This window comes from Neopelma chrysocephalum, unplaced genomic scaffold (genome assembly GCF_003984885.1).
Source record: "Neopelma chrysocephalum unplaced genomic scaffold, ASM398488v2 Primary Assembly neopelma1_63, whole genome shotgun sequence".
Classification (NCBI taxonomy): Eukaryota; Metazoa; Chordata; class Aves; order Passeriformes; family Pipridae; genus Neopelma; species Neopelma chrysocephalum.
The window spans coordinates 5408455-5423020 of NW_020897720.1; the positions used below are offsets into that span (position 1 = coordinate 5408455).

General features: G+C 41.7%; 1 protein-coding gene across 3 annotated transcripts in view; it reads right to left on the minus strand.

Annotated features, from left to right (window-relative positions):
* Nucleotides 1-381: 381 nt before the first annotated feature.
* The window catches only part of HTR4 (5-hydroxytryptamine receptor 4), a 91153-nt gene continuing 76968 nt past the window's right edge, over nucleotides 382-14566 (minus strand). Inside the window, exons 7-8 of one of the 3 annotated variants that reach the window (XR_003534134.1) lie at nucleotides 5150-5333; nucleotides 3029-3130 (exon numbers count right to left, since the gene is read on the minus strand). Coding sequence is in view for 1 of the 3 variants with exons in the window: in XM_027682861.1 (XP_027538662.1) it covers nucleotides 3043-3130 (88 nt within the window). In the remaining 2 variants the exon portion in view is untranslated. Of the gene's footprint in view, nucleotides 3131-5149; nucleotides 5334-14566 lie in introns of all 3 variants that reach the window. The other 2 variants (XM_027682861.1, XM_027682862.1) reach the window with 2 other exon arrangements.

A 14566-nucleotide genomic window follows, 5' to 3' on the forward strand; every position in this document is an offset into this window, starting at 1 on the left:
GACCACAGCACTGAGTGCCACATCCAGTCATTCCTTGAACACCTCTAGGGATGGGGACTCCACCACCTCCCTGGGCAGCCCATTCTAATGTGTGGGAGCCCTTTCAATGAAGAAATTCCTCCTGATGTCCAACCTGAACCTCCCCTGGCACAACTTTAGGCCGTTCCTCTAGTTGTGTTACTTGTTCACTGCAAGCAGAGCCTGACCCCTACCCGGCTCCACCCTCCTGTCAGGGAGTTCTAGAAAAAGCAAAGAAGAGCCGGATTCTCCCTCCCTGTTCTGGCTGTTAGAGTGTCTTGCAAGGCAAGAAAGTGTAACTTGGTCACATCATGTGTTTTGAGTGAAAACAGCCGAGAAATGAGCATGAGCTGGAGTTCACTGCAGTGCACACAGAAGATTTTTTATTTTTAGAAACAGCCAATGCATTACACATTACTCAGTACAGGCAAAGGCTCTGACACCACTAGCCAAGAGGGTCAATGGGAAGCTAAACTGAGAGGCTGAACGAGCAGCCACCTTTAGCAAAGAAAATTGAGTCTGGGTCCTTTCTGTGAGACAGCTCCTTTTCCAGAGAAATTCTACCATTATTGATGACAGACAACGTCATTTGCTGGGTTCACAGAAGTTTTGCTGAGATTATTGGCTTACTAAGCAGGAGCCGCCAGGTGGTTCATGACAGGTTTGTTGAGTCCAACAAACAGTTTGTCATAAATGACACAGGACATGGACATTTTGTGTTTGGTTTTTCATTCAAATACAGTGTTTGGAATTATTTCCCATCACAGCTGTTGACCATTTTGGCTAGTGAGCTACTACTCCCATTGAGAGAGCCCATTGATAGAATGTTGCCTGTGAGGAAATTGCCCTGTTGAGGAGTTAATTTTAAATTAAGAAGAGATATATTACTAATGCACATAAAAATATAGGAGAAAACAACACTTCAAGGACAACAGCAGAAACAAAAAACACCATTACTGTAGCATCCCCATGCTGCTGATTCCAGATCATTCCAAGAAATTTCACACCAATATTTTGATGCCTTTTAATGGGGACAGAGAAAAGCTTTTTTAGGATTTCTCTAAGAAATTTGACACTTGAGGTGAAACCAAGACAACCTGTTCTGCAGCCTCATGTACCCAAATCCCGACATAACCAAAGTGAGCAGTCCCACAGAGGGTGAGGATCATAGGACTCAAGCAGCCCTGGATGGATTTTTTTCCAAACTTTCAATAATGACCTTTCTTTTTTCACTCCCTGCTCTGTTTTGGTGTCAACAATAGAGTTGTTTTGGAAACAAAGCCCTGTAAAAACAGGTCATTGCCAAACAGGTCCTAATGATGAACCAGGAGCACTTTCCATGAAAACACCAACAGTTTGTCTCTTTCTGACTGCCAGCACTTCTCTACTTTGGTAAGTGTCTGGTCTTCTAATTAGGGCTATTTCTCCCCCGAGTCGTTTTGAAACCTAAAGGAAAATGCTGTGAGGTTTTGTCAGTGAGTTTTATGTGGAAGAAGTATTTAAAGAAGTCAGACACCATGGCAGGGAAGCCAGTTGTTCTTATCATGCACAATTTTTTTCCTACTGAGCAACATTTTTGTTTGTTCAAAGCAGGATTTGTCTGTTTATAGTAAATACCTGTCACATAGCAACAGAAATATTACTAAATAATAATACATATAATGTTAAGCTCCTGGGTCTAGAAGCTTTTAATGAAAAAAACACATGTTCCTGATAAAAAATAATAAATAATGTCACCTTTTCTATTTACATTAAAAATAGCTGTACATGATTACACAATATAACAAAGTACAAGTTTATTTTCTAGGCTCAGGGTGGCATCTCTGGGTTTGATCTTCATCTAAAAAGGATAGAGGCTCATAGTCTTGATCCTGCATATTTCCTACTGCATGAAGATCATTTTCCCAAAGTTGTGAAGTCTACAGCCTTGCTCACCCTTTCCATGCAAAGGTGGGAGCAGCTCACAAGGAACATGGCAACATCTACATGCAGGAAGCAGCTGAGGACTGAGATCTTTGCAAGCAGATGTGCATATGGTGATATTTGAAAATCTTGAAACTTCTTGCCTCAACTGGAAGGGAACCAAAACAAATACAAAAATAAAGGTGGAAAATGGAAGTAGAAGTCTCTCTTCCTAATGTAGCTAGAAAAGTTTATTAGATGGTGTAGTTTTCAAGATGGCACTTAGTGATCTATTACAGACTGACTGTCTCTTGGCCAACCTTTCCTCTGGGTCGGAATGCCTGAAGTTTGCTCAAGTGAGCACAGCACTGGCAGCTTGCCTGGGTTTGAGGGCCATATCCTGTCCACTGGCCTCCAAATGGCAGAGGATGGATATGGCTTTGGGCCCATGGGCTGGACTGGAGCAGTGCTGGCAGGGCCCCGTCAGAGGTGAGATGTCTCTGTAAGTCCCATTCCAGCTTGTCAGGCTTCCACCAATGAACGTGGCCAGGAAACACAATAAAAGCATTTACAAAGCTCTGCAGGGTTGAGTGAACCAGCAGCTCATGCTGACCCTTCACCAGTAGCTATAATCAAAGGGCAAATGTTCCCCCTTATTTTGCTGAAGAAAACATAGTGCTGTTTCTCCCCCGACCATCCAGTCACCACGGGCAGGATCTCGCACGGATAAAGCAGGGCTTTAGTCTCACATCCTGATAGGGCTTCAGCCAGACCTTGTCATCTCTAAGACTGCAGGACAGAGAGATGACTTGTACACAGAGGGCAGCTGGAAAGGAGCAGCAGAAGTCCCTTCACCGAGTGGTTTGTATTTGTTTTGTGTCCTTACGTTGACAGGAATCACTCCCTACTGGAATAAAGCTGTGGAATAGCCATGGTCCAGCCATCCCTGCAGGTACAGGAGTCCTGTACCTTCCATCCATCTCACAGCTGGACACCCATGTGAAGTCAGTGTAGGAGGCACCATGACAATGCAGATGAATGATTTTTCAACAAGTCCTGCTGAATCTTTTGGATATCTTAAAAGGTTCTTTCAGCTGGACCATTCCTCTGTTAGGACCATGACTAGAAACAGGACTCTTGGGATTCAGGGTCATTGTGGATGGGAAGCTTCTCATGTTCCTGATGATGCCCATTGCGTAAAACAGTGTACCTGGAAGTGGAGAGACACAGAAATTGGTTAGTGCCAATTAAAAGGACCTGCTTACCTGCTTACGTAAAATGAGTTCTTGAAAATCCCCAAGTACATCTTAAGACAGAGCATCTCCCAAATATGCAGATCCCACATAAAGCAAAGCAAATCCCTTCTTTGTTCCATGACAGGAAACAAAATCTTTGGTTTGAAACAGTCAAGGCGATCCCTGAAAACCAAGAACCTGCTGGGTTTCATGTGTCTAAGGTGAGCTGGATGAGAGGAATCCAGACTAAGGAACTGAAAAACACTGATCACCTGTGGATGGACTGAGCTGAAGGCACTTCAGTTAATGTCTTCAGTTCAAGCATTTAAGGAATCATTTGAGACTTGCTTGGGAAGGGAATGCTGCTTAAGATGAAACCAAGACCAACACTCCAGGGCATTTCCACTTACAAAAGACAGTCATCTCGGTCTAGGGCCAATTCTAGCATGTCTTATCAAACCAGTGCTGTTCAGGTGTCATGTCCTTTGGAGGTATCATGACCTTTATGATATTTCTCCAGGCTTTGGGCCAGATATGGAAAACCAGAATTGCGCTGTAAGAATTCCATGTTATCTCTTACTCTGTGCCTCATCTACCAGCCCATCTCCTGCTGCTCATCCCAATGTGGCTCTCTGAACAGGACTATTGATTGAATCTGCTGGTAACATGCAATTGTTTTCCCTAAATGGTGTGCAGTGCTTTGCAGGAATAAGCAGATCTGAGGTGATAGCAAAACTGTTGGCTAACTGGAGTAAAACTGATTTAGCACATCTTTCTTGAGTTTTACATCTAATCATTCTTGCTTTCAACCCCCCTGAAGGGTACAGAGCAAGCCAAGTATCTTCCCTTGGCAGTCTGTTTAAACTAAAGCTGAACTAAACCATCCTCTGAGTAGGTCTAGAAGGAAGAAGCTGCAAAAATAACTGTAAAAACATATTTTTCCCTCATTCAAATGCATATCAGGGAAATCAGGTCTCTGTTAAGACTTTTCTCCTGAATGTTTAGACATGTAGATATGTTATTTCTCTTAGTAACAAACAACCAAGACATACCTGAAACATCTGTATCACAATAAAGATAAAAAAGAAAAATGCCTAAGAAAATAGAGGAATATATCAGTTCTCTTCCTGTTAGCAGAGTGAAGTACTATCAGCCTTGGGGTTTGTTTGAATAATCACTAGAAACAGCCAGGAACTTTTTCTACATGTTCATAAACTGATACTGTGACGTCAGTTTACTTGGTGTTATTACTCAGGATGTATCTGTTTCTCAATTACTGAGCATTTTTGGGACTTAGGCTCCTAACTGAGGTGCCTGGAATGCCATTGAAATGTCTTAAGTAGATGATTTGAATATTCTACCAATTATGTATCCGTTAGTTCCAGGAGATCAGGCATGGCCTCAAAATGAAAGCCGGGGTATGAACTGTACTGCCTGTCTGTGTTTGCTCTGGTGATTATTCCTGCAGGAATTCACCCTTTAATGTACTAGATGCTGGTTTTCAACAAGGCCAGGCTTGGTTGCTTTATTGCAAGTCACTGTACGTGCAAATGTATCCACCGAACGTGCACCCTTAATACTCCAGTTTTAATAAGGATAATAAATTTATAAATCAACTTTAAATAAGGATAATAAATTTAAAAAATGTGCTCGTTCTCCCAACAAATTACAGACTTGATGCAAGAAACAAGAAAAGACATTTTGCATCTAACACTGAACAGACACTCCGATGAGATGACCATGAAGAATACAAGTCATAATGTAGTTTTAATTTGATATACCAAGTCAGACACGGGACACTGTGTGAGATGATCCACCAAGGAGATCTCTGGCATGGCAAAGTCTCTGCTACTAATGGGGATACAGAGGATGAGAGCCAGGAGACCCCCTGCTCCACCAACAGGGCAGACATAGCTCAGAGCAACTCAGGACTTGCTCAGCAGCGCAACAGAGACTGAAAGCTCACTTCATACAGGATATCCAAAGAGCCAAACCTTCCTTGTTCTTCTGCAGCAGTCAGAAAGTGGTGCAAGATCAGCAATAGCAGGTGATGCCGTTTGTTACAGAGATGCATTAAGCTAAAGAGAAGTCATTAAGGTGTCCCGGGATCTCGTGTGGCACAAAGTGTCTGTCTGAAGCCTCTGGCAGTTGTTAGCTCAACACTTCCAGCTGTTTACCCTGTGGGGAAAGAGGACTGGTAGGAGAGGAGGAAAGAGCATTCCTGCACAGGGTGGAAAAGCTGCTCTGCAGGGTGATGGCTTGCTCAGGTTCTGGCACATCATTTGTAAAAACATTACCAAACATCTCCAGGAATCTGTTAAAGGAGTCCTCTGCTGATGAGCTTTTGTGTTCCCCGGGTTGTTTTCTCATGCTGCAGTTTTCCCCTTCAAATGGAAGTTCAAAGCTACCTGCCAGTTGCAGAGCACCAACTTAGTGTTGGATAAAAGATGGGATTGTAACAGCCCTGCTTTTGTTCACACCCCCATGACTTAACTGATCTGCTCCCTGAAAATACAATTCATTTTTCAGGCATCACACTTATGGGGAGCAAGTTTCAGAGAAAAGGCACAGCTACACCTGAAACTCAGTGTTGCCTCGCTCCAGGAACACACACCTGATATGCCTCAGCTCCCACCCCATGGAGACACCAAGGGTTTATCTTACAATGCAAGGAGAAAACAGCACTTGAACCCTCCGTGTGTGGGCTGAATGTTTCAAGAGAAACAACGAGGTAGGTTTGAGTAATGAATACATCTGAGGAAGCCATAGTATGCGAGCAAGAAAAAAAAACATTAAAAGGTTTAAATGCATTAAATAAATTATCAGCAGCAAATTAGTTGCTCAGCTTTCCTGCCTCTAATGGGTTCCTTCAATGGGATTTCTACGTGCTGGCACATTAAACCACCAAGCTCAATTACAAATTGAGGCCCCTGCCCTCTGCATCTGACTCCTCCCAGAACTGGGGACAGTGTTCCAGTCATTTCCCCCAAGGCTTTACTCAGATCAGAACCACCACCCAGCAGTAAAGCCCAATAATGGAAAGGCATTGCCACCCCTAAAGAGACCTGCTGGAGACTATTCCCTACTCGCCAAATGGCACTTTGTGATGATGGCCAATTTGGAGATAATTGCTTCTGCATCTCCCACTGTTTCTGAAAGTCCAATGGACTCTTTAATTAACTGTTTGGATTAGCTCTCAGCACAGGAGGTTTTACAGCCCACGACCAGAACAGGGAGCTCCAGCATTATTCTGGGAACTCAGCAAAAGCCAAGGAGAAAACACCAAGAGGATGCAGTGGCTGCTTACTTTCATTCCCTGCAGAGCTATCTCTCACACCAACTTGGACAATTTACTAAGAAAGCAAAGCCAAAAAATTGCTGGTCTCTGGCTCCCTGAGCTGCAATGAAAACCACTCACCACTTTCCCAGACCCTGGAGTCTCCCAATGAACTTGTTATGTGGGAGAAGAGTCCGACCCCGCCCAGCTCCAACCTCCTTTGAGGGAGTTGTAGACAGTGAGATGATCTCACCATCACAAATAAAATGAGTGCCCACAACTACCCCAGCAGGGCAAAGCTTTCAGCTGCACTGAAGGAAGGTGATGGGAGGAAGCCACAGCCATCCCAAACCTGCTGTAGGTGCACAGCTGCCTTTGCTCTCTGTTTAATAATCCTTTCCCTGTACACCAGTTTACATTATTCATTGCTTCCTTTTTTGGACAGGCAGAAGGTTGTTCCTGTTGTCCTGACATTCACTGAAGACTGAGGTGAGGTTTTGCAGTTGGCCCTGGGCTGGGTTTTGTGCAGGGGAGGTACAAGAGCTGTTAACTCTGTGCTCCCCGGGACTTTTGGCACTAAACCCATTCCCCTTCTCATCAAAAAATGAAGGTCCCATTGTCATAGGTAGAGAAGAGATTTTGCAGACATGTTCAGACACTGAGAGGCCAAAGTTTCTACAGAGGTAGGGATGGGTGAGTGGATTTATGGTGCATATGTCTGTTACTGGTGCTGCCAGGGTATCTTGGGTCTCAGCTGGGTGCACAAATGGCTGCAAAGTCTGGAGAAGTTTAGACATGGACTGTGCAAGAAGCTGATAAGCACCAAGTTTCATTATGTTTGCAAATTTTTTTTTATAATTTTATATTATAAATGCAAATTAATTACTGCTAGAGTTTATAAATACCCCTGGTAATGCAAGAATAGAAGAGAAAATCCTTGTATCAAATTCTGTGCTGTTCTTAGTTGTTCACTTACATTGTTTGAAGCCTGTAATACACTTCATTACTGGCTGCAACAATGACCTTATGGATAAGCTGGACTGTGAGAGTCTCCTCCTGGCCCCATGCTCACACAGTTCAGGAAAATTACACCTAACTGAAATGAAACTGTGATCCTTGGACATCCCTGTCCTGGGATTTGGGGTTTGTTGTTGCCGATTCATTGGTGACACCTTACAGGACTGATGGAAGGAACCTGGGCATGGCAGAGTCAGGCAAGGAGCAGAATGTGGCATTCTTAAAAATCTAAACTAATAAGAAAAGAAATAATTCTGCAGGTTCGTGGCATTGAAACTTTTCCCAAGTTTGTGCCAGTTGCTATTTGCAACTCTTGTTATTTGCAGGAGCACCCAGTAAACACTTGTTGGGAATAGAAGAAGGTAAGATGTTATTTTGTAAGATATGATAAACTGTGAAGAAAGAGTCCCATTTTTAATAATGGGATTTACCATTATTATGCTCAACCACCTAATATGGTAGAACTTAGAGTTTGCACATAGGCAGAAGTTGGCTGGGGCCACGTTTTACATGGAACTGAGCTTCCAAACTGAATGAAGAATTTAAACTTTTCTTAGATTTGACATTGCATTGGTCCACAATTTATCTTTCCCTGCATCTTTCTTTCACAGCTGCAAAGCTCCTCAGTGGTTTCCCCTCTGGAATATATTCAGCACCACTATTGTGGCTCCACACTCAGTATCGTGTCCATTTCTCAAAGCTCCGTTTCTTTCTCTTAAAAGAGAAAGAACAAATAACTCTCTTTGATATCAAATTGGGATTAGGGTTAACAATCACTTGGCAGAGGAGAGCAGGTTATTTTAATGAACACATCACTCTGAAATAAGCCTTTCACCATCTGTTCAGTTCCATAATTACAAACGCAAACAACATAATTCATAAACGCACCATAAAAGAGAGGGGAAGAGAGAACAGCTTAAGATGACTGTTTGTTAGTTATCCCAGACAGTGATGCATCTGCTTACTTTATTCCTGTTTCAGCAGCAGGCAGAAAGGAGTCTTTTAATTCTGTATTTTATGGCAGTCAGTAACCCTGGTAAACTATTGCCTGTAGATGATGGAGGTGCTGCTCAGTGCAGGACAGTGTCTGGTTGGCATCATTATTTCCCCACGTCTATGATGGAACCATGCAGGACAGATCACACAGACTGAATCCCAGTGGTCCAGGAATAAAATGTGAGCATGTTTTTCAGAACTCAGGAAAGAGCCTGGAGTGGCTTCCAGGGATACAGGGACTCTGGGTAAAGATAACAGTCCTATTGTCTCCCTGAAAAGATACTTTTGACATTTTGGAAAACTGTGAAATCTTCGGAAACAGTCAGAAAATTGAGAAGAGTGTAAATATAAAATCCAGGAATCTCTGGAATTCACTCTTTTAATCTATGATATTTTTTTCATTTTGAAAGAAGAAAACAAAATTTTAAAACCTGAGATACACAAAATGTCAAAAGGAAATGTGAATAAAATACATTGTTCTATTTTCATTTTCTGTTGAAAAAAATGAATACACATAGGCCAAATCAAATGTAATTTCACAAAACATTTGCTTTTAATACAGCTGCATATTAAATTTTCATGAGAGGAGTGCAGAATTTTCCCTCTATCTCAATTACCAGGTTCATAGACTCCATAAAATTAAAAGCTTTCCAGTAACTCTGTAAAGTCTGGGCTGAATGAGTCATGATTCCAGCCACTAAACTTCTGCATTTGCCCATCAGTAGAAAATCATTATAGCAGGATAAGAAGAATAGCCCCTACCTACTCACCATCATTCCTGGGGCAAAATAGGCCAGAAATTAGGAACTCTTTTGGTTGAATGTGTATCAACATTGCTGAACAATATAAACCAATTTGATATGCCATGCTGCAAAATTAGCAACAGATCTAATCCTTTGAGGATGAAGAGCTCCTGTTGTTTGTTTGTGGGTTTCTCACTTATTCTGAGATGAGCAAGGTGCTTCCAAGATTTCTTAGCAATAAGGTTTAAACTCCTTGTGTACCTTCCTCGTGCTGCATTGAATTGACCTGCAACCCAGAGGTGACCAACAAGTCATAAAGAGAAGCAAATATCAGTGGACCTCTGCAGTCCTTGGAGAAAACATGGGTAAAATCCACAGAAATACCATCAAAATTCAATTTTCCCCATTGCAGCTGAATGGTAAAAATCGAGATCTTGGGAAAATATTTGGATTGCTAAATTATTTATATGGCTCTGACAGCAATGTTGATTTAAAGTCCTTTGTAGTCAAATCTAAATACAAATTTGTTTCTGTCTCATGACAAGTGTTTATTTTTTCCACTCTTGAGCAGCTATGCTGAATATCTTAATTATCTTTAAATCAAATAATGCTGTTCAGACCTTGTGAGCTGAAATTAAGCCCTCATCATTCTTTACTAAGTTTCAGTTCAAGGTTTTTAAAAACATCTGTCTCCAGCCTACATAATGCAGCCTCCCCTATATTTTGTAAGACTTCTACGTGCCTCCTCAGATTTAAAATTAGCAGCCAGTTCTCCAAGTAGGCAAAGCCCTTGAATGAGAGAAACATAACACTGGGATAAAAAAAAAAAAAAAAAAAAAAGACTTTCTTTGTCTCTGACAAGTCACAGGAAACACAGAAAGCATCTATCAATGTTTGTTTCTCTCCTTCCTTTTTCCATTGTTCGATCATCCCTGAAGGATGAAGCTCACCTGTTCTCCCACTCTTACAAACCAGCTCTGGCTGCCACTTGCTCTAATGACCTGCAGCTCCAGGACATGTTCCCAGATCATCCCAGTCACACATGGCCACGGCATTCCCACACAGATCCAGGGAAGTCCCTGGAGCTACACAAGGGATTACTGCAACAGTGCTTGGTGGGTATGTGACTGCACCGACACACCAGCACTGCTGCTTGAGGCTGATGTACAAAACTAATGTTCATCTTTTTTTCTGGCAAACCAAGACTGAAATCTTCTCCAGTTCCTTTGTTTTTGTATTTAAGTAGATGCAGATCTTTTTTAAGGAGCATGTTTAAATGTACAGGCAAATAATAACTTGAAATACGATTTTGAAATGAAATGTCAAAACACTTCAGCATCTCGTTTCCTTTTTGTTTTCTCCTGCTGAAAACATTTGCTGCATTTGACCCAATCAGTTTGTTTCCCTGGAATAGCAAGTGCTCATTTCCATCTTTCTTTTTTTAATTCCTTTTATTGCCAGGCTCTATTAATGAATTTCACAGATTATCCACTGTGGTCCTTTCCAACACCCTCACTTTGATTACTGAATTTGACCACTGTTTTTTCTTTTCCCAGTCTCCTTATGCTGCTTCTTGATCTGGATGATGTTTATAATTTTCCCTATTTCCCACTGCAGGATGTCCTGCTCAGCTTTAGCTAAAGGCTTTGGACTTCAGGTATTATGAACAAAAATATGACAACAACTGGTGATGAAAAACATCAGATCCACACAACAACCACACAACTGATCAGATCCACACAACTGATGGAATCAGTCCAGAGCTGCTAGCTTCTTCCATTATAGATTTCCTTGTTAATGTTGTAAAAGTTGGTGTTTCCACATGAGAAAAAGCAACTTGGGCACTGAAGGACAGAAATTAAGCTAACTTTAAAATCAGTTAAGGAGCTATTTGTTTTCAGTGAGCAAAATCCATTTGCTAATTATAAACACCAGGGTAAACAAATAAGCACATGAGAGAGGCCATTCAGTGTCACATTGTGGAAAATGAGCACTTTCCCCATTTTCTCACATTAACTCTCTATTTCCATTTCTCTCTCGTTAATGTTAAGCTTGGCACTACATTATATGCTCTAATTAGCTACAGATTTTGGCCTACAGTTCATTTTTTGCACCATAATTAATGCAACATTCATAAGAGGCTCAAATCTGATAATTAGGAGAGCACTTGGAAGAGCTCAGACACATTAGAAATACACAGCAGCACATTAAGAGCAGTTCATAACTACCCACAGATGGGATGGCTCATAATAAGCTTCTGGTTTTAAGTAAGGTGTTTCAATTACTGAAATACAAGCAGGATCAATTAATAATATTCAAATGGAAGATAATGATTTTTTTTTAAATGGAGGCCTCACCACTGGTATAATAAGACCTTTCATCTGCTAGGAAAAAACCCACAACCCATTTGTCAAGGCTGTGGAATGAAATAGTGAAAAAACCACTTGGGGCTGTTTCCTTATGCAGTATTCATATCTTAAGGCACCTAAGGGGAAAAGCTGAAAAATATATTTTCTGGTAATGTAGTAATGGCACAAAAACTAAATAATAAAACCCCCAATTAAATAACAGTTAATTTAATCACAGTGAAAGCAAATAACAAAAAAAAACCAGACCAAAATTAATGATAAAGATTCTTGTTGGTGCCTTTAACATCTCAACTAGTACCAGTTGTAGGTTAAGTTGTAGTAAGTCTTACAAACTTAAGGTAAAGTTTATTTGGCTGCCTTTCCTTAGCTCTCCATCGTGCTCCCAGGGAAGGACAGCTCAGAGAGCATGCATCATGTTGTGTTGAATGGAAGTTTCCTCTCCTCTTTCCTTCTGACTCCAGGTTTTTCAATTAATATTTCTATGATATGCATTAAGTAGCATATTCCTGACTTTAGACTGTTTCTCTCTGACAACCCACTGGGTATGAATTCATAAAACTTTACATGTAATATTATGAAAAATATTAACATGGCAAAATCTTAACTAGTCATATTTTGCAAGCATTCTATTAAGAATAAAAGTCATACCCCAGATGGGGACATGGGAAGTGGGTGCTTAATTTGAGTAAAATCTCCATATTCTCCTCCGGACAGCCCTGGTTGGATCGATGCACACCAGGTTTCCTCGGTGCACTGAGGGCAGCAGACCCTCCATGCTCCCCATCCTACTCTGCTCCCCCATACTGACCCCACTTGCAAACATTAATTCCCTTCATCACTTTCATAGACAGTTTCTTCTCATTTTTAGCTTGGTTAAACCAAGCCAAGCCAGTAAGTACATATTGCTGGCTGGCTGTGTGTTCATTCCCCCGTTCTTCAGGAAGGATGATGCTTCCTTTGCTCATCCACCTTCCCTGCCAAGAGCTATTTCACAGTCAGGATGGATCATCTTAAGGAGTGTACTGGGGAGGACAGGAGGTGCCTTTGACAGCTTCTTCATTTTGATGTGATTCAGAGGTTGCTAAGTCCCCATTTTCTGTCAGCTCTGTCCCCAAACATCCTGTCATCGTAGCCTCTTATCTGACTTCAGCCTTTCCAGTCTCAACAGGAGTTGTTCCTGGACATCTGCTTGTGAGGATCTTGTATAAGAGATGCCAATTACTGCTCCCCTCTAGGCTCAGGGACCCTGTGAACTTCTGTGTGCAACAAGGACAGGAAAACATTTTCTCATCAGAGCATCCTAATCAGCAGAACTTCATCTCTCCTGAAGATGTCCAAAAGAAAAATGTCAAGCTCAGTCTGAACATTTTAATACACCATGTCCAAAGATGCTTCTCCAAGTGTCAGCAGAGGCAAAAATCTGAGGATTTGCATAGCTGCAAACAGCTTATATTTTTGGGGGGAGGATGAGGGAAACCCAGAAATGAGGGATCATAATGAAGCAGATATTTATTCTCTGGTGGGATTCATAGAGTAAAAACAGCCCTCAGCAATTCTTTTTGAGATTGTTCCTCAGAGAAATGCCTTGTAGATTGGAACATGACACTTTAGAGCTGAATTGATCGATGTATTGATTTTGATCACAGAAGGAGGTAACTAGTGCAATCAAAATATCTGGCAATCACCTGGGAGAAATGCACACAATAATCACTGATCAAGTCATATTCCTTCCCCTGCTGACACAATTAAGTTTGCAGTTTCCTTGCAGAAATACAAGGTGAGGAAATTAAGTTTCAGGTGAAACCAGTCATTTATTCTACTTGACATAAAATGAAATGCTGCCAGAAAACAATCAAAAATATTTTATGAATATTGAGTCTTTGGGTTGACTCAGCCAAGTTTGAGTCCTTTAAGCATATGTGAAGCTCTGGAGTTTGTTGGAAGGGGACTGTGGAATACATATTTTCACTGGCATTCAAGTCACATATCATAGCTACACCTGCAAGTGACAGAGAACAACCCCAACAGTGGGCAACTAAATCTGAATGCTGGCAAGACAGATCATAAATATACTTGTCATTTGTGCTGTGGCAACAGTCACTGTATGATTTAAATATCACAATTCAGAATCAAGAGAGCAATATGCTGAGATGGGACAAATAAGCACAAAGTCACCAAATCTTGTGCCAAATTCTGTTCTATAAGATCAACTTTATCAAGGTCTCACTCCTAAGCACAGGTACAACCACTCTCACAGCACAAGCAGTTCAGAAAGCCCATGAACCCAGCATGTGCCTGGAAAGAAGAGGGGCTGTCCCAGCAAGCCTCAGGATCCACAGATAAAACTTCTCCCTACATGAGAATTGTTATTAGAATTTCTTTAGAGTTTACCTAGCACAAGAAATATCGGTATTTGATTTAAACAAAGAATATTTAAAATGTAAAACTGAAAACAGACATAAAGAAAGCAAAACCCCAGGTGTGTTTTTTTTCCTTTTATGCTGGTTTAGGTCCCTCAGCCTTCGTCAACAAGGTTGTCTCGGTCAGGTTTGCTTTACAGGGCGGGACCTGGCCCATGTCCTTGCAGCATTTTCCCTGACAACATTTGCTCACCTGGCGGAGCTCTGCCCGTCTGTAACTAATGGCATCTCAGAGCCTCTGGCTGCCCAAGGGATTCCCAGGCTGAAGGAGGATGTTTAAAGAGAAACATGCTGCTCTGACAGTCAAACACAGCCATGAAAACATGCTGGGCATATCCAGGTAAGGACTTCAACTTTTTTTTCCGAGATCAGGCGGTGCCTTTTTGTTCTGTTTGCAGTTGAGAATATCTGCATGTGCTGCCTGGGAGGTCGATTCCTTCAGGCAGAGCTGTTTTCCTGTGCCAGGCTGATCACAGAAGTAGCTTCTTTTCCCTCTCACATGATGAATCTCTCACTGGTAGCCCCAGGCCTTCAACCTGTGGACCCAATGCCCACAGCACCACAGTCCTACACTGTGCAGTAACTCAGA